This window comes from Halichoerus grypus, chromosome 4 (genome assembly GCF_964656455.1).
Source record: "Halichoerus grypus chromosome 4, mHalGry1.hap1.1, whole genome shotgun sequence".
NCBI lineage: Eukaryota > Metazoa > Chordata > Mammalia > Carnivora > Phocidae > Halichoerus > Halichoerus grypus.
This window is the reverse complement of record NC_135715.1, coordinates 60,236,450-60,262,263: the sequence shown is the minus strand read 5'-3', so window position 1 is coordinate 60,262,263 and position 25,814 is coordinate 60,236,450. Positions and strand designations below refer to the sequence as shown.

The 25,814-nt window shown below is 45.0% G+C and overlaps 1 protein-coding gene across 1 annotated transcript in view; it reads right to left on the bottom strand.

Moving 5' to 3' along the window:
• Positions 1-25,525, bottom strand: part of FAM124A (family with sequence similarity 124 member A) — a 120,271-nt gene extending 94,746 nt beyond the window's left edge. Inside the window, exons 1-2 of the mRNA XM_036080902.2 lie at positions 25,196-25,525; positions 16,391-16,422 (exon numbers count right to left, since the gene is read on the bottom strand). Coding sequence (XP_035936795.1) covers positions 16,391-16,422; positions 25,196-25,260 — 97 coding nt within the window. The 5' untranslated portion in view covers positions 25,261-25,525. The remainder of the gene's footprint in view (positions 1-16,390; positions 16,423-25,195) is intronic.
• Positions 25,526-25,814: the final 289 nt, after the last annotated feature.

The window sequence follows — 25,814 nt, the reverse complement described above, 5'->3', positions numbered from 1 at the left end:
CCTTAGAGTTGTGCAGTGTACAACCTGAACACCCACAGCAGTAGCCCTCTGAAGAACCATAAGCCACAAATAACTTCATAAACACAGTCATAAAAAATTAAAATTCAATCTGATATGTGCCTATAGGAAATACAGTAGAGTAGCACTTTAGGCAGGGGTTAGACTCTAAAGTCACCCTGAAATAAAAATTACCTAGAGACAATATTACCCCTGAAAGTCCCTTGAATTTCCAATATAGTATTGAAGGTCCTACTTGCAGCAAGACAATGCAGCCAGATAGGTGTTCCTCTGGCTGAACACCAGATGAAACAGCAGGCTTGCTGCATGGCTTGTGTTATAAAAGAACAGTCTTGCATCAGTAAGCACTAGACCCCCCCTCAGCAGGCTGTGCCTTTCACCCTACAAGAGGCTTCCGAAACATAAGGATGACCAAGGTAACAGCAAAGTCAAATCTCAGTACTTCCATGATCATGGACTAGAACGGTAGGTGGCATTGTTCAACCCCCGCCCCCTCTGGCTGAGCATGTAGTCTTGAATTTGTACGAGTTAAATATGAGCATGATGTAATTCCAATTTACTACCATGGGACAAAGGAAGGAGCAATGTTTCCTCCAGAGTGCTTCTGGGGAGGTTTTCTGGAGGCGGCACCACGTGAACTGGGCCTTGAAGGGTAAACAACATCTCACTCATAACAACCTTCAAACGTGGGGGAGATCACTGCAGGAAGAGGGAAGATGGTTTACGAAGGCACAGAACTGTGCAAAAAAACAAGCACATTTGGAAGGGGGTGGTGAGTAATTCTGAAACATGGCAACAGATGCAGTGGGAAAAATGGACTAGCACCAAGTTATACAGGGCTTCAGCTCAATTTGGTAGTGATAAGGGGCAGTGGAAAGTTTCAATAAAGGGACGTGGGGCGCTAGTCGGGGGAGCAAAGGAAGAAGTCAGAAGATGAGTAAACAGTCTAGACAAGAGATCATCAGGACTTGGCAGTGGAGGAGATTGCACTGTTGGCCCTCATTCTTTATCTTGCTCTGTCTCCTTGCTCTCTGCCATGGGACTTTATAGTTCCTCCCATTACTGGGTGAAGTGCATTTCCCCACCCTTTGACTTCGGACACCGTCGACCATATGCCTAACTGTGGCCAACAGAAAGACCCAGTGGTGACATGTGTTTGGGCCTGCCTTCTTGTGCTTTTGACATGTCCATGAGGAGCTAGCCCATTGGTGCCAGAAAGCAGGAGGAGATATACATGGATCACAGCCCCCCGAGCTGAGCCCAGCCTGGATCAGCCAATCTCAGACACCCACAGAAACATGGTAAGAGCCACCTAGCTGTGCCTGGTCTAGAGCAGCTGACCCAAGACATGTGAGGAATAAGAAATGACTGCTGTTTAAGCCACTGTTTAGGGGTGGTTGTTATACAGCAATACTTACAGGTACAGGAGGAGTCAGTGGGTGTCCAGAAAAGGCACAGATTCACAGGCTAATTAGGTGGCACAGGTGACTTGGCTTGGAGCCCACAGGCCTGGGGTGGGGACCAGGAAAAGCAGGAGAGGAGTGTACCTTGATGTTTCTGGTTGGATCCTGACGCGTAAGTAAGAGATATGGAATAGAGGAAGCAGGGCAGATTTGTGGGTAAAGATAAGGAGTTTCACTTTGGCCATGTTGGCGTGAGATGCCGGAACGATTTCCAGGAGGGATGTCCTGTTAGCAGTGGGACCTGTGCACTGCTGAGCTCGTGGGCTGAATTTTAAGGATGGATCAGTTACTTTAGACTGTATTCTTACTTTTATGTGGTTATCTAATACATGTGTGCCCCCATATAAATCTGAATCAATGAAAATTCATCGTGATGGTTTAAAAAACAATCAGAATTCCTGGACTCTTGTGGTCCTTCTCTTTGTTTGCTCTTCTGCTCGCCTGACTCCTTCCTGTTTCATTGAACATTAGCACCATTATCAGCAGGAGGTGCGGTTGAAACAAAAATAGTGACAAGGCAAACCAATGCGATTTTCCACCAGTCAGTAACTCCAGGAAAGGTAAGAAAAAGTACCACAATCAAATGAAATGCATATTTTGCTTTTTCATGGTGGCCTGATCTCCCAACAGTGGGGACATGTGATTTTGCTAAACATTAATGAAAGCTCAGTTCAAATGGAAAGAGGTAGAAAGGCTTTGAAGGATTTGGGGGATGAAGAAATTTATTTGAGAAAATTGGAGATGATTTCTGTGAGAGGAAAAAAGGACATACGGAGTCGAAAGAATGTTTGGGAAAAGACATTGTCAGAGCAGTGAGGCAGCCCCGTTAAGACCTTGCACCCGTTCTCAGGGTGTGCGCGTGGCCACGTACACAGAGAGACGTTAGCTTAACATGTGCATGATGTTCACTGTGGTCCAGCACTTTCTCCATGTTCTACATATATGAACTCATTGAATCCTTAGAACAACCCTAGAAGGGGGGGGGGGTGCTATTATTGTTCCCATTTTAGAGAGCAGAAAATCGAGGCACAGAGAGGCGAAGTAATCTGCCAAGGTCACACGGCATCTGAGGTCTGCGTGCACAATCACAACGGTTCTGTAGAGAAGTGTATTTACCCTCTCATCTGTATTTATTTCATAGCAGAATGAGCAGCCGCCCCTCCCCATCGTTTCTGGCCACGTTGCTACGGCCTCACCCCTCTCTACTGCGCTCCTGCCTCCTCCTGGCTGGCTGGCTTCTCTTTTGTCTGGCCCTGGGTGTCTGAGGAAGCATAACCCGGAAACTGCCTCCCCAGTGGCACACACCCAGGTCTTTCTATGAGCACTGCCCTCTCAGGCTCGCAGACAAGCGTGAGAAGCCTGCGTGTGGAGAGGCCCCGGGTGAGGTAGCTTCTGAGTCTCCAAGACAGAGTTGTCGGGGTGCTCGGTGTCAGGACACCTCTATCAGCCACACAAAGGTTTCCCAGAGAGCAGTAACAAAGGCCATGCTGAAGCCTGTGCGGATCACTGAATGTTGACAGCTTTGCAGAAAGGCAAGCCTCGGGGCAGGGTGGGGACACGGAGAAAGGCGTCTGACTAAGCACCAGCTCGCCTGGGCAGCTTGGGATGCATCCAAGAACAAGCAAGGAAGGAAGGGAGATGAAGACCTGACCCCTGAGCTCCGTTTGCACTGCATGAACCAGGGCGATCAAAGTGGCTAAAATCCTACCCCAAGAAGAATAACGGGAATGAGTGGTGGCATTAATATACTCCAGCCATCACCAGCATGTGCCCACTGCACGAGGCCCTAAAATAAACAGGCTCAAAGAGCCCCATCGTGCAGCTCCAAACCGTCACTGGGTGCTAGGGTTATATATACCCCAAAGAAAATGTGCCTCCTGGAGCTAGATAGGAAAGCAAGTATTTGAGGGGAAGGAGAGAAAATGTGAATAATTAATTGTCATGGAAAGCCTCTCTGCCTCCCTGGAGAAGCAGAGACACCGTGACAGTGGGATATGCTCTGCCTTTATCATATCTATTACACGTCTTCTCGAAGGACCTCAGAGAGCACCTGTTCACTTAGGGCAAGACACAGACCAAAAACGAACCAGGCAACAGACTTCCCCAGGGCTGGTTAGAAGAGGGGAGCTGTTCACAAATTTGCAAGTATTAACAAAGCTTTCGAGATTACTTTGTGCTTCCTAAGCAGAGAAGGAAGATTCTTTCCCATGGGATTAGAGACAATTAGATTTTTCCTTTGATAATGTGAAACAAAAACCAACTTAAAGTAAAGCAACTGCATGAGCCAGGCCTTCAATGAGACAGGTATACTGTGAACCTGAATATTTGTTACATTTCTCCCCAATGTGTCACATCTCCTATATATCCCTTTTGTGGTCTCTTATGTTTAAAAGAAAACAATTTAAACAATAATAATCATGTGTTAAATTCTTATTATTTGCCAGACGCTGTCCTAAAGGCTTGACAGATATTACCTCATTTAATTTAAAGCAACACTGTGTTTTCGCCCCATGTTGCAGGGGAAATACTAACAGATCCGACAAGGGCCATCCAGCTAGAGGAGAGTGGGGTCTCCGCAGTCCGCCTGTGTGCCTTCTCTGCTCTCTGGCCCGCCATCCTTGGTTTGTGTGGCTGGGCTCTGAAACTGTGGCTTAGCTCCTTCAGGCCATGTGGGCAGGAGAGTCTACGGTGAGTGGATGACCATTATGCGGGGGCAGTTTCTGGCAACCCCTGAGCTGCAGGGACATCCTAAGCTCCCGTCTGGTAAAGGTGTGGGTGGGGACTGAGGTGCTTCCGCCTGTGGACAGACATTCCGATGCCAGACCTCCCACTCGACTGCCTGAGCCGGGACTCCTCACCGCCATTCTCCGCACCCCCGGGCTTCACACCAGCCTTCCCATGCGGTCTCCCACTGCCTGGTGCCTGCCAGGTTGGCCCTCCTCCCGGAACTGGCAAACTAGCGTGTGTCCCCAAAGCACTTGCTTCTGAGCAGCAGGTATGTCTGCTTGAAAGTCCAGATCTCTCATTCCAAATGGAATGCCTGGCGAACTCTTAGGATACAAGTTCAGAGACCTCTTTCTAGAAGTTCTGGGCAATGGTTGATGTCTCTGCCATCTTATCACGATGTATCATGGATAATTTGCAATTCAACTGCAATCATTTTTTTGATCAAGCAGTGTTTATTGAACACCTACTATGTGCTGGGCCCTGTAGGATACAGTGGGGAATAAAAGAATCTCTGCCTTCCTAGAACTTATAATCTAGTTGGGATGGGGGGGGAGTCAGAGGATAAGCAAATACATAAGACGAAGTCAGGTAGCTCAGTGCAAGGTACTTCATTGAACAAACCCGTAATGAATAGGGTATATTGTAAGAGATTTCCAAGGTGGCAGCCATAACCATTCACCATCAGCTGAATAAACTGCCAGCACCAGTGCCCCATAAGCCCCCAGGAGGCTAAGGGAGTCAGACCAAGGGCACCTCCAGCTGCTGTAGGTGCTTGGTTTAGGGAATTTGGCCCTGGAGCTTGGCTCGAGATTCTCTAACCGCACATGCATGAGGCTGAATAAACTCCTTATTTGCATTTCTAAAGCCCTGCTCGATGGCACTGAACAATTCAGGGGCTTGGATACTTGGTCTGGTTGAGCAGACCTTCACGACCAAGGGCAGAACACCCAGGTGAGGTAGTGGAACGGGTATGCCACAAAGACATGCCAGGCAGGGGCTGCCGCTGTGAAGAAAAATTAGGTCAGCAAGCAGGAGGCAGAGAGGTTCCAGAGTGGTGAATACAAACCCCACTGCATTGTGAGGTGCCACAAAAGGGCCAACCTCCCCCCATTAAGCTGCCTGGTCTTCCCGGAATGCCTGAACTAAATGCTCTCAGAGAGGGGCTTCCAAATTCCTTCTCCAGAGAGTCTATTCATCCAGAATGTAATGAATAACCTGCCTTCATCTTTCTTTTTTTTTTTTTATACAGTCTTTTTTTTTTAAAGCTAGTTTTTCGAACCTCTGAACTAATGAAAAAATTGAAGCAATTCCCTTTGCCCCTGCCCACACCTAAGATAAGATCTCAGACTTTCTCAATTCCTAGTAATTTTATGATTTTGACAAGGCTTTCGGTTGACCCACAACTCTGGGCCGTGGAAGTGGCAAGGCTGGCCCCAGCACCAGCCCCAGCTCAAGTCAAAAGTAGATGCAGGGTGAGCATAGTGAGACCCTGATGGTAACATGGTGACAGGCAGAGTTTTTAATGCAGGGGATCCAAACTGCACTCATGATATGGATAAAAAGCTTCTCTTCTCTTTGGCCTGCATCCACAGCACTGTCTTGTAATTGAAGAATTATAAGGCTGACGCGGTTAAGCCAAAACCTCTATTTTCACTTGTCAGAGGAAAACAGTGTGGAATCTTTCTGATCCTTAGGCCTTTTACAGCTCTAACTATAGTTATCGGACTGCTCGCTCCATTCTCACCATCTGTTGCAGAAACAATGTCAGGGATCTGGATGTGTGATACACACTCTTGAGCTCATTCGAAACCAGGACACTATTGAGAAAGAAATAATAGAGAAAGGAAGGCAGATTCTTGAGATACCCTGCATTTTTTTCCCCCACTTGAAAATGGGACATCCATTTTATTTTGTGTGACTTTCTAAATTTTGTTCTGAAACAAACCTCCAGGTGGGAAGAGGAGTGGGGAAGCCAAGGCCAGCCACTAGCCAGAGAGTCATGACAAAGACATTTCGAACTCCAACACAGCTTGACATAAATTCTGGAAGGGGACCAGAAGGTTGATATGTAATTAGAAGGTAGAAAAGCAGCTAGCAACACTTAACATATCTAGCAGTTATCTAAGTCCTTAGGACTGTAATGATTTTGAAAGTTTATGAGAAGGTAACATAGGTCTGATGAACACCAAAGTCCAATGCTTAATACTGTAAGAATAATAACTTTTATAAAGGTAAAGGGCTCAAAATGACAGAAGAGATGCTAACATTTCACACAGAATCCTTTGTTCTACTCAGTAATTTCCATGTGTTCTCAACCACTTCATATATATCTTGTCATTTCCACCAGTAGCAAAGCCATGCCAGGACTTCAATAAAATTCTACAGATTTGGAGATGAGGCAGCAGGGCTTGCAAACAACAGGATTAGAATATTCCTCTTGTTTTGAGATGTAAAATATATCGATCAAAACAAAACAGACAAAAGAGGAGGATGGTAACCAAAAGCTATCCCAAGGATTTGTTCATCAACGGACCCCAGACCTCTAACACCACTAGGGCTGGGGGAAGGAATCCTCTCAATTATAGTAATTAAGATTTGTTTTACAAAGGGATTTATTCTGGCAGGATGCTGAGAAATCAAACAATAATTAGCTATTACAACTGTTCCAGGAAAAAGCACTACATATGTGCTTATAAAATATATCCTGACTGCCACAGTAGAAAAACCAATGCTGAGATCTAGTGCTGGCTTTGCTCATGATCAAACTAGCAATGTAGGAAATGGAGCCTAGGGACTCTTTTTTTGGCTTAAAATTCAATAAAATATTCAAATGCTTGACCAATCTGAATAGGACACTGACATGTTCCTGGTCCTTGTTTCTGTTTCCTTAGAATTATGTACTTTACAGCCCTTTGAAGAGCAAGCTTACTGGACATGACTAGAAAATTAGAGATGGCTGAGGCATTTAGTCCAGCCTCCTCATGTCACAGAAGAGGTCTGGCAACTTGACCTAGTTGACTTGCAATTCAGTGGCAGATCTTGGAAGAGAACAAACATCTCCCAAATTCCCCATTTGGGGCTTTCCCTTACCTCTGAAGTGCCTCCTCTTGCTAATAGCCCCAAGGACTGCAAAGCAGGAGACATGGTCCCTTCTAGAGCTCACAACCTAACTGAGGGAGCAAGGTGTTCACACATGAGAAACATAAGAAAAACATGAAGTGGGAGATATGTTCTAAATGACATACCAGATGAATTTCAGAGAGGATAGCCAAAGTTCCCCTTTCCCACAATTTTCTTACTGGCTTGTGGCCCTTCACCTGCAGAGTCTGGGCTGTTCATTGCTTCTGGGAGGGTGTGGGCAGATAGATCGATTAATCAAGTTTCTGAATTCATATATATTTTTCAGATCACAGCAGAGAAAAGAGTCTTGAAGGGCAAGGCTCTCTATTGCAAGGGCTGGGGTTTTGGAAACAGAAAAGGCTTTCTGAGCTAAGAAAAGCTAAAAACTTAAAGCAGAGGGCTTGCCCCATGAATCAGCACAGAAGAACGTGTAATGCTACGGTGGCCTTTCCAGCTCAGATGACGCCAAGCTGGGGCTTCTGGTGGAAGGAAGAAGACTGGAAGGGACCTGACCAAAGTCTGAATTCCAGACGGTTTCCAAGAAAGGATCATGTTCCAACACTTCTGGGCTCAGCACCGCAGGGACGGGGGTCCCAGAGCAGAACACACCTGTGCCTTCACTTGCTAGGTGTGAGGGCGGCTCAGGAGTGACGTTCAACTTGATTATAAATACAGCAATTCTACTGTTACGCTTGAGCATGTGACTGTGAAAATTCCTTCCCTAATTGGAGGTTCATACAGAGTTCTCCGTAGATAGTAGAAAGTGTTAGAATGTGACTCCGTAAGCACGCCAATTCATAGAAAGATGCGTCCAGCTTCTGAGTCCAGGTTGTCTGTGACACACACACATTTTAGCCTCACTGTGCTCCAGCCTGAGGCCATGAAACAGTAAAAATGAGTCACAGAGTAAGCCCAGCTCTCCCTGTAATGGACACAGGGAAGACTTCTCACAAGGATAGAAGAGTCTTCTGCACAACTCAGTGGCACTACCCTTTTGTACTAACAACAATGTCAGAAGATGCCAGGTGACATAAAAACGCAAGGGGGAACCAGAGCAGATGGAATATTCCTTCCCTTCCATAACCAGTATGTTGTACAAAAGAGAAGTCTGATCAACATGGAGGAAGGACAGAAGGTTTACAAAGAAGGGAAGAAGGAAGGAAGACTGGTGGGATCCTCTTTGCTTTCCTAATCAATTCTGAATATTGTAAACTTTAGTGGGTACGACCTGGCTTTTGCACAATATTCCCCAAATACGTCCAACTTGTAACGTCATCAGAAGTTAATGCCAAAAGTACTGATGTTGAATAAAGATAGAGATTGTCCACCGGAGTGGGAAATACGTTCCATAAAGCCTATGCAGAGGACTGATGGTACCACCGCCTAATGTCACAGTAAATGATACCGTTCTTTTCATGAGAAATACAGACAAGACTTCAAGTTGCAGGTCTCTAAAACCCAAGAGTCTCCCTGTCTATCACCTACTCTTCAGAGCACTTTTGCCCATTGTTACTGCGTGTGTGTGTGTGTGTGTGTGTGTGTATCCATCCGTATTGTTTTTCATTAACAAAAATCACCATTTTTATGAGACCCTGGTGCTCTCATCCATGCCACTGGGAGAGTGAAATGGTACCTCTAGAGAATGACCTGGCAGGAAGCATCAAAAGCTTGAAAAAGTAAACAACCCGTTTTACCTCAGCAATTCCACTTGAAGGAATTTATCCTAAGGAAATAATGAAGGATATACACACAAGGACTTGTATAAAAATAATCCTGGCAATGCTGTTTATAATAATAAAAAAGTAAATATAACCTATAGTACCAACAACAGGGCACTGGTGAATACACAGAAATATAATGGAATACCATATATTCAAACTATTGTAGAAGTTTACTGATATCAAAGAAGTTCACATATGCTTAATTAGAAAATGAGACTATAAAACTATACAATACTATTTTTGCTAATAATATATATCTATAGTAATACAGGTGCTCAGAAAAAAATCGATAAAAGCAGACACCAAATTATGACTATTGATTGTTTCTAGACGGCAGGAATCTGAGTTTTTCTCTTTTTGCTAATTTGTATTTTCTGATTTTTTGACAATGACTATATATTATTTGAGTAATAATATTTTAAAATTGGGGAAAAGCACCAAGCATCTTAGGAATGTGGGATGGAAGCTATTCACTTGTGTTCTCTCCCTTGGTGGTTGGGGCGGGGGGGGGGAGTGTCCCAATGACCCTGGTAGACCAGCTGTCCCTGAAGTGTCACACATCAGCTTCTCAGGGAAAATGTGGTTGTGAGAAGCCTTCCTTCATTTTTCTTTCATATCCTGGACAGAAATTGACAATCTCTATGTAGTTGAAATCACACAATTAAAACTTATCTTTGGAGCCAGTAGGACTACACCGTATTTTTTGGGGAATGGATGCCAGTGTAACAGCATCAAAGCAGTTGTCTGTATGGTATATTGTCTTCACCCTTTGATTTCCTGTGTGTATCTTTGGTTATTGCTTTTTTCTTATCAACTGCCAAATACCAATATTGCTTAGCCTTTCAGGTTCCTGTGCAGAGGATTTTGGCCATACAGAACCCACACTGTCAAATAACTGTCTAAATCCACTAGCTTTCAGCTCATTCATCTCAGGCTTCATTTACTACTCTGTGATCTTACAGATAAGGCTGCTGCCTGCTTCTCAAAAAAAAAAAAAAAAAAAAGAAATCCCAAACCCACACCTCTAGCTTGCCTGATAAAGGACAAATTCTATGTTTTCAAATAAACCACTCAGTAGAGGAACACAATTTTCTTCTTTTAAATGATCAATAATTCATAATTTAAATATTTGTCAAGTGAAATTTTTTCTCACCTAGACATTATGCAAATCTTAGGGCCTACAGATTATGCCCTTAAAAATTAGAATCTAAAAGAAATTTGGATAGACCATATCTATCAGGGATTTAAGAGCAATCTTGCTGATTGGGGAGATGAGCTAGATTAGTGCTCCTCAAAATTTCAGTACAAACAACTCACATGACTCAGGAGGTTGGGGGTGGGGCCTGGAATTCCACATTTCTAATAAGCTCCAGCCAGGGTGATGCTGATACAGGGGTCCGTGGACCATACTCTGAGCAGCAAGTTTTCCAGTATGGTGACTTATATGCTCTGCCAGGCCCAGAATACTTTCCCTGGGCAGCTGACAAAATGCAGAGTAAGTGGACCCCAAGCTGCACCAGCTAGCATTCTGTGACTCTCAGGCTGTGGTTAAGCCTCTACCCGAGTGGCTTCAAGACCAAGACTTGCCAAAAAATGACACACCCACAACTGTGGCCTTTTTATTAGAGTTACCTACAAGCTACATGCTAAGTGGCTCCAGCTCTAAGAAGAAAGTCCAGGAACATAATGAGTGTCTCAAACCTGAAGCCATGCTTGCCACAGAAAGCCTCAATGCTTGGGGGCATGGGAAGAGCCTCCACCACCAAGGCCCTCTCTGCAACGATCAGGGCAAGCTGGAGTGAGACCAATGCATTCCTAGGAGGAGGGAAGAAGCCTTGGGGGTTCTTTCCCGCATAGTGATCGGAGCAGCGGCTGTACCAGTGAGTAGGTATACCAGATGCCTATTGCCAGGGAATATGATAGGGACTTCTGAGTGAAAGCTTTAATCCTACAGCGTCTGTGGAAGGCAGAGCCATAGGACACAATGGACAAGGAAATCAGACTGATCTTTCCACATGCAAAACATCTTAATGATTTCTGGTTGGTCTCTGCAGCCATGGCCACATACGGAGGAGGGCTGTGTTATCAGGGACACCATGGTCCAACACAAGGCCACTCATGAAGAGCCTGCCTAGGGCTGCAGATTCATTCTGTGCAGTAGGTTACCCTGAATCTCCTTTGAGAGCAGTTCTGCACAGGAACATGACCGTTGTGCCAGAACATGCTCTTAAACGTACTAAAAAGGGCAATCGTTCTTATTTGGGGTTCACTTGCTGGATGCTGCAAAATTAAGTGTTCCTGGCTCAATGAAGTGACCAAGTAGAGATTCAAAACCGTGATTTTCCTCCACTCTGAAATTAGTGCTTCCCCTATGCTTTGATTTGTTTTATGTCAACTGTTGGGTTTATGAAAGTATATCAAACATCCTTAGTATCACTAATGAGCCCTCTGGAAACCGAGGAAGTAGGAAATGGGTGTCAGTAGTGACAGGCCTAAAATGAGTTACTTAAGATTTGTCCGATCCACCTCACAGACCATATTACCATCCATAACTAACTTTGCCTAAAAGGCTATATTCTAAGTTAGAGAAAACTGGTGACTTTTCTTGTGATGTTTTAACTGCAACAGGAGTGTGAGGCTGGGGATGGATGGGTGGGTGTTTTGGTTTTTTTGCAAACCTGTGTCCATTGCCAACTACATACTGGTCACAGAATTATACACATGCAATGGCTAAAATTGTTCTTCAAAAGGGTTAATGAATAGATCTTGGTTTTGCCTAGATCTTATGAAATAAGACCCTAAAAGAACATTTACTGAAAATCATAATGGGGAAAGTATTGTACACAGAAGAAAAAAAAATGAAAACTATGAAATTTACAAACGGACCAAAGTTCAGTTGGCTACTACCACCTCTTCCAAGATGTTGACCTTCCTTATTTGGACAACTGGCCTTAAAACGTCAGTCTGTCAATAAGTTATCTCCTCTCAAGAAAACAGAAAAAAAATAATGAATATTTCCTTATCCTGTCTGAATTTAGCTCTTGGATACAGAGACACGGGTCATTTTTACTTAAACATTCCCCATCAGCGATGAGTTGCACAGAATGCAGTCATGTCTTTTCAACAGGTTGCTTCCAGAGCTCCTTGCCTTTGTTTATTAATTAAATCACAAGGAGCTTATCTTTCCCTCCACACTGAGGGGAGGCACAGATGTGGCCAAAGACAAAATTAAAAACATACGATGCTTCGATATCCTAAAACTTCAAGGAAATGATGAGACTGTGGAGAAATGAAGGGGAGGCAATGGTATTTATGTGGAAAGATGCACCCATGAGACAAGGCAGCCTTGGGGAGGGATGAGAGGTCCTCCCACACAGCGGTGAGGCAGGACCCACAAGCCCCTGTGGTGGCTCAAGACCAGCCACAAGGCCTTGCAATTAACTAAGACACTTGACTTTCCTATTTGAAAAACAGCTGCAATCCACTGGACCCTTCTTCCTCAAGAAGAGAGCGTGTCCAGGGGCCCAAAGCATCAGCTGGGCCTGTTCGGGGCTGCCCTCAAGGGCAGGTCACAGACATGGTGGCCCCAGGACAGCTGAGGGGACAGAACTCCACTGGCCCTACAGCCTGGGGGAGCTCGTGGCCAGCAAGGAGAATGCAGGCAGGACACGGGGAAGCTACCTGAGTCCCTGGAAGGACAGAGCAGGAAGCTAGGAAAAGCAAGCCAGGGAAACAAGAGGAGGGCAGGAATCTGAGGCCTGGGTGGGTGGCAGAACAGATCCCATGACTTCCGCCCACCTATGAGGTGTCCCTGTTTTGCACAGCTTGGTACGTGGTCCTGGGCTTGAATCAGCAGAACACACCGTTCATGGCCATTTATCCGTAATTTCAGATATGGGGAATTCCTCAGGGCATTGCCAAGGGCCCCTGTATCACTTTGACTCATCTTTTAACATTTGTGTTTTTGAAAAGTATGAAGGGGCACAAAATTGTGAAGCATTCCCACTGTCATGGGCCATCTGTAAGGGCCAGGTAAAGAGTTAATGACTATACCTGAGTTTCGAGAAGGCGCAGTTTTAAGGCACAAATTAGGAGGGCTAATAGAGGAATAGTATCCAATAAAGAGAACTAGTGAACTCTTTGACCCCTTCCTACTGGCATTATCCTGGGGCTAGAGATTCTCAAGAAATGTGACACTGTCCTAAAAATATCATTTTTCAGCTCCCAGCATCTTCTAAGAGAAATTCTCCAAGTATGATTATAATCTTTATTTGAATGAAAATATTCAATCATACATGATGGGAATTTCATTATCATTACGTGGCACAGTTGATTTTCTTCCCCCTGGTATAATTATTGTTTTTCTTTTATCCTATTTATAAAATTTCCCTTTTTTATTTAAATCACTTAAGAATGCAAATTGTACATAGCGCTTTGACGATCTTCTACCCAGGTTTCTGGAAAAACCACCTAAGATTCCGAGAGTATAAATTAAATTCATCTTTCTTAGGAAGTATTATGATTTATTGAGATCTGAGGCTTAACAGTGTATTTAGCTTTGCAGAAAACATAAGGGAAAAGCTTGTCAGCCCTGTCAGTCTCAAAAAGGCAAATGGACCCACGGTAAGTAGAAAAAAAAATTTACCCAATTTATAGAACACAACCGTCCATTAAAGAAGCCCCCTCAGCCACTTCCACCAGAGTTGAAAGTGACATCAGTCACAATCGATGGGAATGTGATTCTGGGACCCAGGAGGTCAAGGAAAAACAGAAGGCCCAATGGCCCCCATGCCCGCCCGGACTCCATACCAGGACTAGGACCTAGGAGACCTCACTCTCACACCACTGCTCTTGTACTTTCTCTTGGTGAGGACCTTCCTTCTTCTTCCGTCAGGGGCAGGCAGCCTGAGGAAACAGCCCCTGTGTTCTGAGGGAAAAGACACCTGAATAGCCACTCTTGCTTGGGGAGAAAGCTTTCCTGTCAGCTCTAGCAGTGATGAACTCCGGCTCTGGAGAGACTCCAACCCTAGCTCAACTCAAGGAAGTGCTCACGCCCCCATGAACTCAGGCACAAACAGGTAAAAGAGCATCATGGGAACGCTGAACAGGAATCACCAGTAGACAGAAAAACCCATCTCCTAACAGCGAGTGGTTAGAACCAGTGCTCAAATTCCCACCAGGAAGTGCTCAGAAACAAGCCATTCAGAGAGGCTGCCCAAGGGTGGGGGGGTGGGGGGGGAACGACAATGAGATGCAGGAGCCACTCTCAGGACCCACAAGGGGAAGACTGACAAGTCAGCTCTGTGGGTTCTGCTGGTCACATAGAGGGTGCTGGCAAGGAGAGTGACCCTGGAACTACATCATTCAGGATGGAGAGTAAGCTTATCAACCTTCTCTCTACTCAGTCCTCTGAGTGTGATTGTCTAGTTTGTGGGGAAAAGCTGTTTTTAAAATCTACTTGGAAAATAGTTTCTATGATTGTAGCGCTGTCAAACCTATGTTTTAAAGGATAGATTTAAGACTTCAGACTTAATTTTTTTTTCTTTTTCAGAAAGGGTCCACTCTGTTACCTTTACTGACTGCTAAAGGGGCCTTCTCCTGCATCTGGGTGTGGTCAGGGTTTATGCTCCTGGTTGGGAGGAGAGGCAGGCCAGGCAAACATTAGACAAAGACAGCCAGGGGCCCAGCAGTACCCACTCACCCCTTCTTCCTGCCCAGAACAAGGATGTGATGCCTGTGGTCGAGGCAGCCATTTTGTAACTCTGAGGCAACTCTAAGGACAGAAGCCAAAATCCAAGCAGAACGATGAAAGGAGCTTCCACATCAGACCTGCATGGCCTTCTCTGAGCTTTTTTTTTTTTTTTATGTTAGAGGAAAACAAACGCCGACTTATGTCATTATTTTCTCCTCTATTATTTATAGCCAAATACATTTCCTAACTCGAATATGAAACACATATACATCTTCACCAAGAGGTCCCAACACTGAAGACTGATGCAGGAATCACCAGATATTTAAAGAGAAAAGGAAGAGCAATAAAAGGCTATTGATCCCAGTTGCACTAAGAGAAATTCCAACTCTGAGATCGCAATTAAAATAATAGAGAGGAAAGCCTCCCAAACAAAATTACCAGTTTCGCTGACAAGAGAGGTGCTTTGTTGTGACCCAGAGGACTGATTTGAGAGCTACAAATTGAGCAAAGGCTTTGGGCAAGTATTTCATAAAAATCATTCTTAAAGATATGTAGCTTCTGGGCAAAACTGAGTGGAATGAAAATGGCAGCATAGAGAGAGAGAGTTCAAGAGAGCTTTCCCTGATTTTTAGGAATGCAGAAGCTTCAGGGAGGGAATGCAAATCACTGGAGCATTATTCTCATTATTACTAATGATTCTTAATAACTAAGGGGCAATGTTGGGTCTCCAGTTGGTTGAAATGATCAGAGATTACTCGATGCAGTTATACTAATAACTAAATATAATTTTACACTAAATTACAATTCCAGAAATACAGCTTTCTGCACAGTCTCTTATTGCAAAGGAAAACTAAACCAGAACATCAATAAATAGAATAATCCAATTAAGTGTCTTTCCATTTGGGTACTATTTAGAATTGAGGGTTTAACAGGGAAGATAGAAAAAAAAAACAATTCAGTATTTACTGATTCAAATAGTCAGGGCTTTCATTGTAAGAAATTTTTTATTTTAAAATAGGTGTTTAATTAATCTGAATGGCTCTGGTCATTTACGTAGTGATCTTAATCACTGCAAATTGTTCCTAGATATAAGGCCTAATTTCCCATGAATAGATTTACCTGTCAATTAGTATTTAATACAGACATCTTTTTCTATGCTTATGTTTATAAACATATTCCCAATCACCTTTTTTAAACCATATCTGATAATCACCTATGATATCTGCCTGCAGATGCAGAAATACAAGGCAGGACATTGGCCCAACAGATGAACTGGGGCCACCCAGGGGTCTAATGCATGTGCTCTGGGCTGTTAGCCTGTGGGCAGCAGGTATTTGATAAATGTTTGGTGAATGAATGAGTTACTTCTGATTATTCGATTATTTGGAGAAGCTGTTTTACAAGCATCTATCCTAACAAAGCCCGGGCTGGTTGCTCTAGGCTCAATTTCCATAGGGAAAGTAGCTGCATAGCTAGTTCTGAAATCAAGGAGCAGTTAAATTCTCCAGGAAGAGCCCCAACTTTTAGAGTCAGAGGATTCTGTATCACACACTTTGGCAAGTATCCCTTGGGTGATTCTTCCGTGAAAGCATGGGTTACACAGACAGGATTGAGAAGCCAGTGCTGAAGGACATTTAAACCATACTTACTGCTGGTGGAGGACATGTGGCTGTAGTCAGACCTGAAACACAAAACCTTAGTATTAGTAGGATTAGACACTATTTTTCTGTACCCAAATGAGTTCCTCAAGCTAGAATTTTAAAAACAGTCAGTGGTAAGTAGCATTTACATGGTAAGGATATGCTGCAAATTAAAAACCGTATTGCTGAGGGCTTTCGTGCAAAAAAAAAAGTTATGTCTGACTTTGAAGGCAACACGTTCAAAGCACTTTAGAAATCAGGGGTCCTTCAGATGGACTCTGTGAATCTCCAAGAAGGGAAACCAGCTGAGTCCCGAACTATCTAAATCCATTGGCAAATTCTCAAATGGAAGCTTATTCTTCTGGGGAGAAGGCTCGAAGTTTTCAACCGATTCTCAAAGGGGCTCATGACGCCCCAAAGGTAAAATCACTGCAAATGAGCACCCTTCGAGTTAGCACGGCATCGTGGGGAGATGTTTCTTTGCTGACATAAGCAGAGCGGTGATGGACCTTGGTGGCAGTGTGAGGGGACCCTGGCTTGTGAGGGCTTGCTTCCACATGCAGGGTCTGGCTGGCCATCAGGAAACACAAAGGCACAATGATGTTTGACTGATTTCAGTTCCAGCTCAGAAGAAATCCTGCTGCACATGACAGTAACAGGATGTGGGCTGTGATAGGGAAAAGGAAAAGGCAGGGTTAGGGCCAGGGTGAAATTACCCATCAGTTTCTAGGCTGAAAAACCAGCCCCTGGCACTCAGCCTCTGTGAGAATGGGCATCTGGCCAAGGATCTGCCTGCCTAATCTCTTCTAAGTTTCTGCTCTACTTGTGTGGCTGGGAAGCCTTCCCTCTCTGGCAACATATTTGGTATAGAAGCTCTTGGTTTTCTCCCCCCAGTGTCCCAAAGTCATTCTCAGTAGGGAATTAATCTCTCAGGCACATAGGGATTTATTCTTCAAGGTGGTAGTCAGGGGACATGGTTATGCATATAAAGTAGTTAATTATGTTTAATTTTCCACAGATACACCCCTTTTATTTACTTAGCCTCATGTCCTTTTTTTTGATACTAGAAGTTTTTCCTATTTTTATTTATTTATTTATTTAACATATATTATTTGTTTCAGGGGTACAGGTCATGTGCCTTTCTTAAGTCATCCAATATTTCCTCCACTGACTTTGTTACCACACCAAAAAAGTACATACAAAACTTCAAGAAAAAATCATAAAAAGCATTCCTCTCACTAGTTAAAATAACCTACATTGCTCACGTAAAATGATGCACTTATTGGTAGGGGAACAAAATGGAAGAAAAATGACATGTAGTTTTCTCTTTTCAAATGAAATGCTTTAGTAGTTACAGAATCACTGAATCTTAAGGCTGAAAAGAATAGCAACTATTAACATTTGCATATCCCTTTATGTATTACAGACTGCATCTGCCTATATCTCATCCACTACTTTATGTTATTGGTTAGGAAACTAAAGTGACACTATTGGCGAGGAGCCCAGGAGGCGAACAGTGGACCTGAAGTAGGAGTGCAGGGTGATGGCAAGGCAGGAACTGGAAGGTAGAAGGACTGGCTAGAGCATGGCGACACGCTGGCTGACGGAGATGCGAGAGAGGATGGTCAGGATCAGTCACCCCCAGCGTTGGTGCATTCAGTTCTTTCTGGAACCAGGCAGGACATAAATTAACTTTAGGACAAAACTTAGAAATGTAACTGTGTGTGAATGCAACAAATGCTCAACAAGCATCTACTGTGGTACAAACAACAACAAAACAATCCCATTCCAATATGATCATCTTAAGATGGCCAGGCTTTAAAGAAATTTCATGACAATTCAAATAAAACGTTCAATGGGAATGTGTGATTGGACTATTCATTTTTTAAAAAGATTTTATTTATTTATTTGACGAGAGAGAGAGAGAGAGAGAGAGAGAGAGAGGAAGAGCACCAGCAGGGGGAGCGGCAGGCAGAGGGAGATGCAGGTTCCCCGCTGAGCAGAGAGCCCAATGTGGGACTCGATCCCAGGACCTTGAGATCATGACCTGAGCTGTAGGCAGACGCTCAACCGACTGAGCCACCCAGGCACCCCTATTCATTTTATTATTAGAAATTTGTCAGTATTTTCAGCTAGGATTTTCCAAATATTCCTGAGGCAGATGGGTTTCACAAACGCGTATATATTTTTTTTTTTTTTAAGATTTTATTTATTTATTTGTCAGAAAGAGAGAGATAGAACGTGCATAAGCAGGGGGAGAGGCAGAGAGGGAGAGAGGGAGAGAGGGAGAGGGAGAAGCAGGCTTCCCGCTGAGCAGGGAGCCCGATGCGGGGCTCGATCCCAGGACCCTGGGATCATGACCTGAGCCGAAGGCAGACGCTTACCGACTGAGCCACCCAGGCGCCCCCACAAACGCGTATATTTTAAAGATCCGCATACAGATGGAGATGAATGTAGAATGAAATTTACATGTGAAACCTATTTTGAGAATCTTAAGGTATAATGGTAGTATTTTAGGACAGGTGCTAGCAAAGCAAATGTCCCTGCCATGCTTCTCTCCGCATATATTTCTTGTGACTAAAGGCACTGCCTGGGTCAGGCCTGCCAGCTGGTCAGTCTCCTGTCACTCTTGCTCCACTCCAGTTCCTTCCCCGAACAGCAGCCAATCTTTGCAAAGCACAAATCAGGTCATGTCACTCTCTGGATGAAGTTCAAGCATGACACAAACCCCTCTTTTCATGAATGATGGTCTCTGCCCAGCTCTGCAATCTCATCCATCACCCCAATTTCCACCCCTGTCTACCATCAAAATGGAAATCAAACAGGAAGAAAAGTCCCCTAAAACCTCACGTTGCTTTTCAGCCTCTGATCCTGTTTATGTAATTTGTACACAGTTGCCATAATGATGGGAGATACAATTTTAAACTGCTCTTTTTACTACACACCACCACAACATGCTGCTACATAGTTCCTGTAATTATAATTTTAGATAAAGTGATGTACCATAATTTATTCAACCATTTGCCTTTTGTTTGCTATATGATTGTTTTTGATTGTTCACTTTTGCAAAGCACATGATGATGAGATACTTATATATATATATATAGTTTGATATTTACTTTCTTTTCCTTAGAAAAATGATCATGAGGGGAAACAGGAACTGAGTCAAGGTACAAACACTTTTATAGCCCATAAAGTACATTCCAAATAACTCCAAAAGATTATTTACTGGAAATATTACTGGTGAAAGACAAACTGTAAAGCTTAAAACAATTTTGTGCTTAAACAGGTTCAAATGATTTCAGATACTGACTCTAGTTCTCTGGAGGGGTACGTTATCCCCAGCTTTTTTAGGATAGGAGGGAACAGCAATAAGGTACCTGCCTTGTGAATCCTGTTTACTGGTCTTACATCCTGAGAATTTACCCACCTAGCTCTGAACAAAACATTCAACTCTGAGGGAATGAAGCATGAGAGGTGAATCCATGAATTTTAGGAAGAAAAATGTATGGGCACATGATACAGATAAGCAGAATGATGCAAGGATTATATATTTTCACACACCTGATACATATATAGATACATTTACAAATATTACATTTATTTGGTATCTCTACCAATAATGACCAGAAAGTTAGACAGTCTCTTGACTGTATTTTAATTACAATTATACATATAAGGGTTAAGTATAAAGGGGTCTGCAATTAGGACAGTTTATCACTGTCAGCAGCCTACTTGCCTATATATATAGGTATATATATATATCGTGTATATATATATATATATATATATATATATATATATATATATATACACAATACCTTCTTAAATTCTCTTTTCCAGGAAAATCTTGGCATAAGAATTGATCTTGGCATTTCAGTAATATTGATCTTGACGTTTCTGTAAAACATCAGCTCAATGCATCACGGACCTCATCTGTTAACTCTCAGTCCATTGAATTAGATGCCATGGTAATTTAGAGCTAACTAGCTCCACCTTGAACACAAAGATAATAGAGTACCTAATAGATCATCCTGTCTTCCCTGCCAAGATTTCCCCTTTTACTGTTCTCTAAACCTGTCCCATCTTCAAATTTATTCCCCCGATTCTTTCCCATTCACCTGCTTATACACTCTAGACCTGTGAACTGTTTGCTATCTCTAAATCACAGTGAAGTATCAATTGGAGGTCCCAAAGGGTAGGGTATGACTAGGTTTTCAGAAGCTCAGTGACAGGTGACAGGGAGGTGGAGGTTCATTAGTGCCAGACAAACTTCTGAATTAAAATAATGCATTAGATATGGTCATATTTGAAAGAGTGGCTCAGACACCATATCTGGGAGACATCACTAATGAAACACCCATTAAAAAGCATTCGTCTTACTTTTTGTCTTTTATTTCAGTTTTCAAAAACACTGCCTGTCCCTCTGTTAAGGGATTCTGTTTCTTAAGATAGTTTACCATGGTCAATAGCTGGCTTGCCAGTTTTTTCTAATGAAAAATCCACAGAAGCACAAAGCTTGTCTTCAAGTGCATTTGGAAAAGGGTAGCTTCAAAATGACATCAATTGCCACAGAACTATGCTAGTTTGCTTTTAGCTTGGCCTGTACTAGGTGGGCCAGACAGCAAAGATAGCATTTCAAGCAAAAGAAGATGTCTGAGCAGGAATCAGGAATTAATTGCCAATCAATGGCTTTTTGAGAGGCAACTTCGCTAGGTGGGAAGCATGCCGGAAACTCAGGCTTCAATTTAGGCCACGAACTAGTCATGCACCCTCTGAACCTCCATTTCCTCATCTGTAAAATAATAATATTGGGACATGTCCTATTGTCTCGCAGATGTTCTGAACGGGATGATCAAATTGCTTAGGGCATTTAAAAACATCGGAGCACCTACTGTGATGAGTAGAAAGAACACAGGATCTTGAGTGCACCTGGAAATATACATTTTTATTATATAAAACTCTAAGTTCATCATTTGGAATGTTCTTCATAACAATATTAATAGTATGATGAGAAATAATTTTCTGAGGGTTCACTTATGCCAGGCACTGTTCTAGAGGCTTTAATATATAGACTAATTTAGTTCTCACAACCACCCTGTGAGAGACTGTCACCCCATTTTACAGAATAAAAAACTCAGGGCACGGAGTTGAACCCCAGCAGCCTGACTCTCTTGACTGTCACTTTCAAAGCAATCAGTACTATCTGCCCATTGGCAGTGGGACCCAAAAGGTTCTTGGAACCTTCTCTTTGATCACCTCGCCAAGAAGGATCCACAGTCAGTTCCACCCATACTCCCAAATCCCTTGCTCCTGTGTTTTGTTCACACCTGCCTGGCAACAGTCCCTCTCTCCCAAACCTTGATGATCTCAACCAGTCACCGTCTGTCTCCCTCTGCCTGCCCCTAAGGTGGTTGAGCACTGCTGCAGGAAAAGAGATAGCAAGCTAGACTGGACCTTCTTATATTTATAATCATTAATCTCAGTTGGGTTCTCACTCAACATGGTCAAAGCAACTATTTCAAATCTCCATTTTCCTGGGGGAGGGGGCTGCATTTGCCCAGAACGGAAACCCATCTTCCTTGCTAAGTTATAAGAAGAGAGATGTCCCTCCTTCTATCCAAAGCCCATCTAACTGAGAGGTCTGAAGTCCATCTGCCTCCACCTTTTCAGAAAGTGGACATTACAGACCATCAGTTTTTCTCCTATATCTTTATCCTTTCCCTTTTTTTATAGAGTCTTTTCTATTAGCACCTCTTTACAGGAGCCTAACTATTGCCTATGCTTCAGAAATCCTTCCTGCACCCCACTCTCCCCTCCAGCTACTGCCTCTCCTCACCCCTCCCTTTCTCAGACAAAGTGCTCTAGCTACCTCCTCTTCCACACCGTCCACTCTCTCCTAGAGCTATGCGGAGCTGGCTTCTGGCTCCACCCTGCCACTGTCCACGGATCCACCTTTTCCTTCATTATTTCCATTTGCAAAAAAAGGCACTTCACATTCCTTCATCTTAGTGAGTTTCTCAGTGGCACAGCTGATGCCTTTCCCTTCCTCCCCTTGGCTTCTAGGACACCACATTCTTCCTCTTGGTATCCGTGTCTCCTTTTTCTCAGGCCCCTTTATCAGCTCCTCCGCCTTCACTTGGCCTTGAAGTGCTGTCATTTCTCAAGGCTGGTCTTAAACAGTACCTGCTTCACAGTTGTTGAAATATCAAATGAGTTAACGAAATATGTAAAGGCTCGGGATAGTCCCTGGCACAGAGTAAAATGCTAGGTGTTTGCTATTTACTGTCTTTAATTGATTTAATCTACTCCTAGGGCTGCATTTTTAGCCTGACCATTCCCAAATGCAGTGTCATCATGCCGACCTCCTCTCTGACCTTCTCTCTAGATAGACTCAACAGCTGGCTCATCATCCTTCATTGGCTGTCTCCCAATACGTCGGACACAACATGTTGAAAATGAAACTTCTCCTACCCTGCCCAAACTTGGTTGGGAGGGAAATCACAGGCTACTTCAAGAATCTGATGAAAAATAAGTCTCTTCTCGCAAAAATTCACAAAGAACATCATCTTGCATATGACTGGAAGCCATTCATGGACCTCAAATCGAGGATCCCTGCCTTAGCAGATGTGTCACCTGAGCCGAGTCTTGAAAGAAGATAGTTTCACCCGGTGGACAGGCATGCCAGGTGGAGAAGGGCAGAGCTGGCGAAAGGGGCAGCTTGACAAAGGCAAAGAATCAGAAACACCTTGCTGATGTGGCTTGATGCAGGGTACAAAGGCGGACGTGCCGAGAAACAAAGCCAGAGAGACAAAGTGGACCCTATCACAATGGGACCTGTAGGCCACTCTAAGCTCTTTGTATGTTAGAGAGGACAGAGCCACTAAACGTTTGGGAGAGAGACCTGATCAGATTTGTATTTTAAAAATAATAATGATAGTACACATGTGTTAAGTCTGCCCACGTAGCTATATGAAAGCTGGGGGCGAGTTCTGGAAAAGCAAGGAAACAATGAACAGCTTTTTGATAACCAAACCAAACTTCAGGAGATATAGGAATATGTGGCAAATACAAGATTAGTAACTATACATTGAAACTCTTTAAGTGCATGCCATTTTTACCTTCATGTTTAGCTTAAGGATGCTACTGAGGCAGGCAATAAGAATTCTTTAAACAATTCTATTCTGTCACAACTATACACTTTAGTACAGGGGCAGTGAAGAGCAGTTCTGGTGTCAGTATGTTCAGCAAGCCCCTCCCAGCAACCCTGGCAGCTGTCATGCTTTTCACTGGGATCCCAGGGTATAATCGCTCCTCGGTCAGGGCTTCCCCTCCACTTCTCCGAGAGAGAACCCTTGGAAAAAAAACCTGTTTTAGGTGAGCTCTGTAAATTGAAAATGAATGGACCAGTTGGTGCCTTATTTAACTCAGCTGAAAAGGAGCTGGTTAATTTCGCTTTGTTTCTTCTATTCATGGCCTAGCTAACTAGAGGCAGGGGAAAAAAAGTCAAGGATCTTCAGCTGATAAATGCCACATACACAAAGTGTGGGGGAAAAAAACAAGTGAGTTCCCTATTTGGAATCAAGTTACCCCTCCAGAATGTAATTGGGTTCTACAGTGAACCATAAATGATCACAAGTTTGGATAACAGGGAGAACGCATTGCAGAGTACATGCTGTAGGGTGTAAAGTCCCAGATTTGGGCTAGGAATGGGTGGAGGCTGCAAGGAAGAGTGGGGCTGGGCAGGCAGGAGTGACTGTGTAGGGAGCCTTTCTCAGGGGTAGCCCCTCGTGCCCATTCTGGCCTTGGACTCCTTTCCTGTCCTCACAAGGCTGCCAGGCCCTGAGATTAGTCTAAATCTCCCCAACTTTCCAAGGATGAGGCTTTCTGTAGTCTGGGCAGCTCCAGCCCAACACCAGGGTTCTCTCCAGAGAGGAAAGGACACCCTTTCCTCCTGGATCAGTACCCGCATCCTGGACGTTTGCTGACTCTGCACAGGAAAATCCTCTAGAGATAGGAGCTGGGTGGATCTCCTAAAAGATACTCCATCTTTTGTCCCACTCAGGAAAATGGTGTCGTTGGGAGAAGGGTAATTAGTCTCCAGAGGTAAAGGTTTGGGCCAATTGTTTGAGTCCGTTGAAGCGATGAGGACATTTCTTTAAGCAGGGCTAGATCATAGCACCAACTTCATCCCACCTGTACCCAAGGCTGGGACAGGTGCGCAGAGAAGTTCGGCGGGGAAAATAGGCGTTGAGGAGGGGGTCTCAGCAAGCACAATAAAGCCATGAAACGAAAAATGTCATCCTCTTCTAGGATTTCTGAAAGACTTTTAGGTGCCAGGTGTCCTATCCTCTTCTCATCCCCAACCCCTCATCCCGCACTCCAGGGAGCGGCGGGGTTAGAAGAATAAAGTCCTCGCGGAAGGTTGAAATAAGTGCAAGAGCATCTCTTGTCTCTCTAGGGATGATCTCAGGGGGACACTGCATTCGCCTGGCACTCCACATCATCTCAGTGATAACGGGGGGCAAGAAGGGGTGGTGTGTGGGGGGTTTACTCTGAACCTTGAGTCCTTCCACTTCCCCCCCCCTCGCCGGGGATGGGGCCCGCGCCACCCGGGGCAGCTACGGACCACGCTGCTCTGCCCCTCCAGCCCGCCACAGCCCCTCCGCCGGCAGGAGGGAGAGCCCCCGCGGCCCCAACCGGCCACAGCTGCTCCGGCTCCGCCGCGGGGTCCAGGAAGGTCCCGGACGGGGCGCAGCCGCAGCGCACCTCGGAGAACGCCCCCCGCCCACCGCCCGGCCCGGCGCGGCTCACCCTCCGGTCTCGGCGCCCGAGTCCACGCAGTCATCCTCCTCCGCACCGCCTGTTTTGGGGTCCATGGCGCGCTCCCCGCCGCGCTCGGCTCGCGGGCGCCGCCGTGACCCGGGGGCGTGCTCCCTCCGGGCCGCCCCGCCCAGCCCAGCCCAGCCCGAGCTGGCTGGGCTCCCTCGGAGCGTCTCGCGGCCGGGGCTCCGGGAAACAACTCCCGCGCCGGCCGCGCTCCCCCGCGCCGCGCCGCGCCCTCTCCTGGCCGCGCCCGGCCGGGCACTGGCTGCCGCTCCCGCCCCGCCCCTCGCCGCTCGGCGGGGTGAGCGTGTGCGTGTGCGCGCGGGGTGCGCCCGTGAGCTAGGGCACGTGCGCGCGCGTGTGTGCCGGTGAGCGAGGCCGTGGGCGCGCGCAAGAGGGTGTGTGCACTGGGCGTGAGCGGGGACGCGCGGGTGTGTGCCGGTGAGCCAGGGCTTGGGCGCGCGCAAGAGGGTGTGTGCACGGGGTGTGAGCCTGTGCGCGAGCATGTGCTAGCTCGTGTGTTGCGCGCCAGTGTGTGGCGTGAGTGCGTGAGCGGGCGAGGTGTGTGAGGTCGCGTGCGCCTGTGTTGTGGTGTTGATGTAGGTGG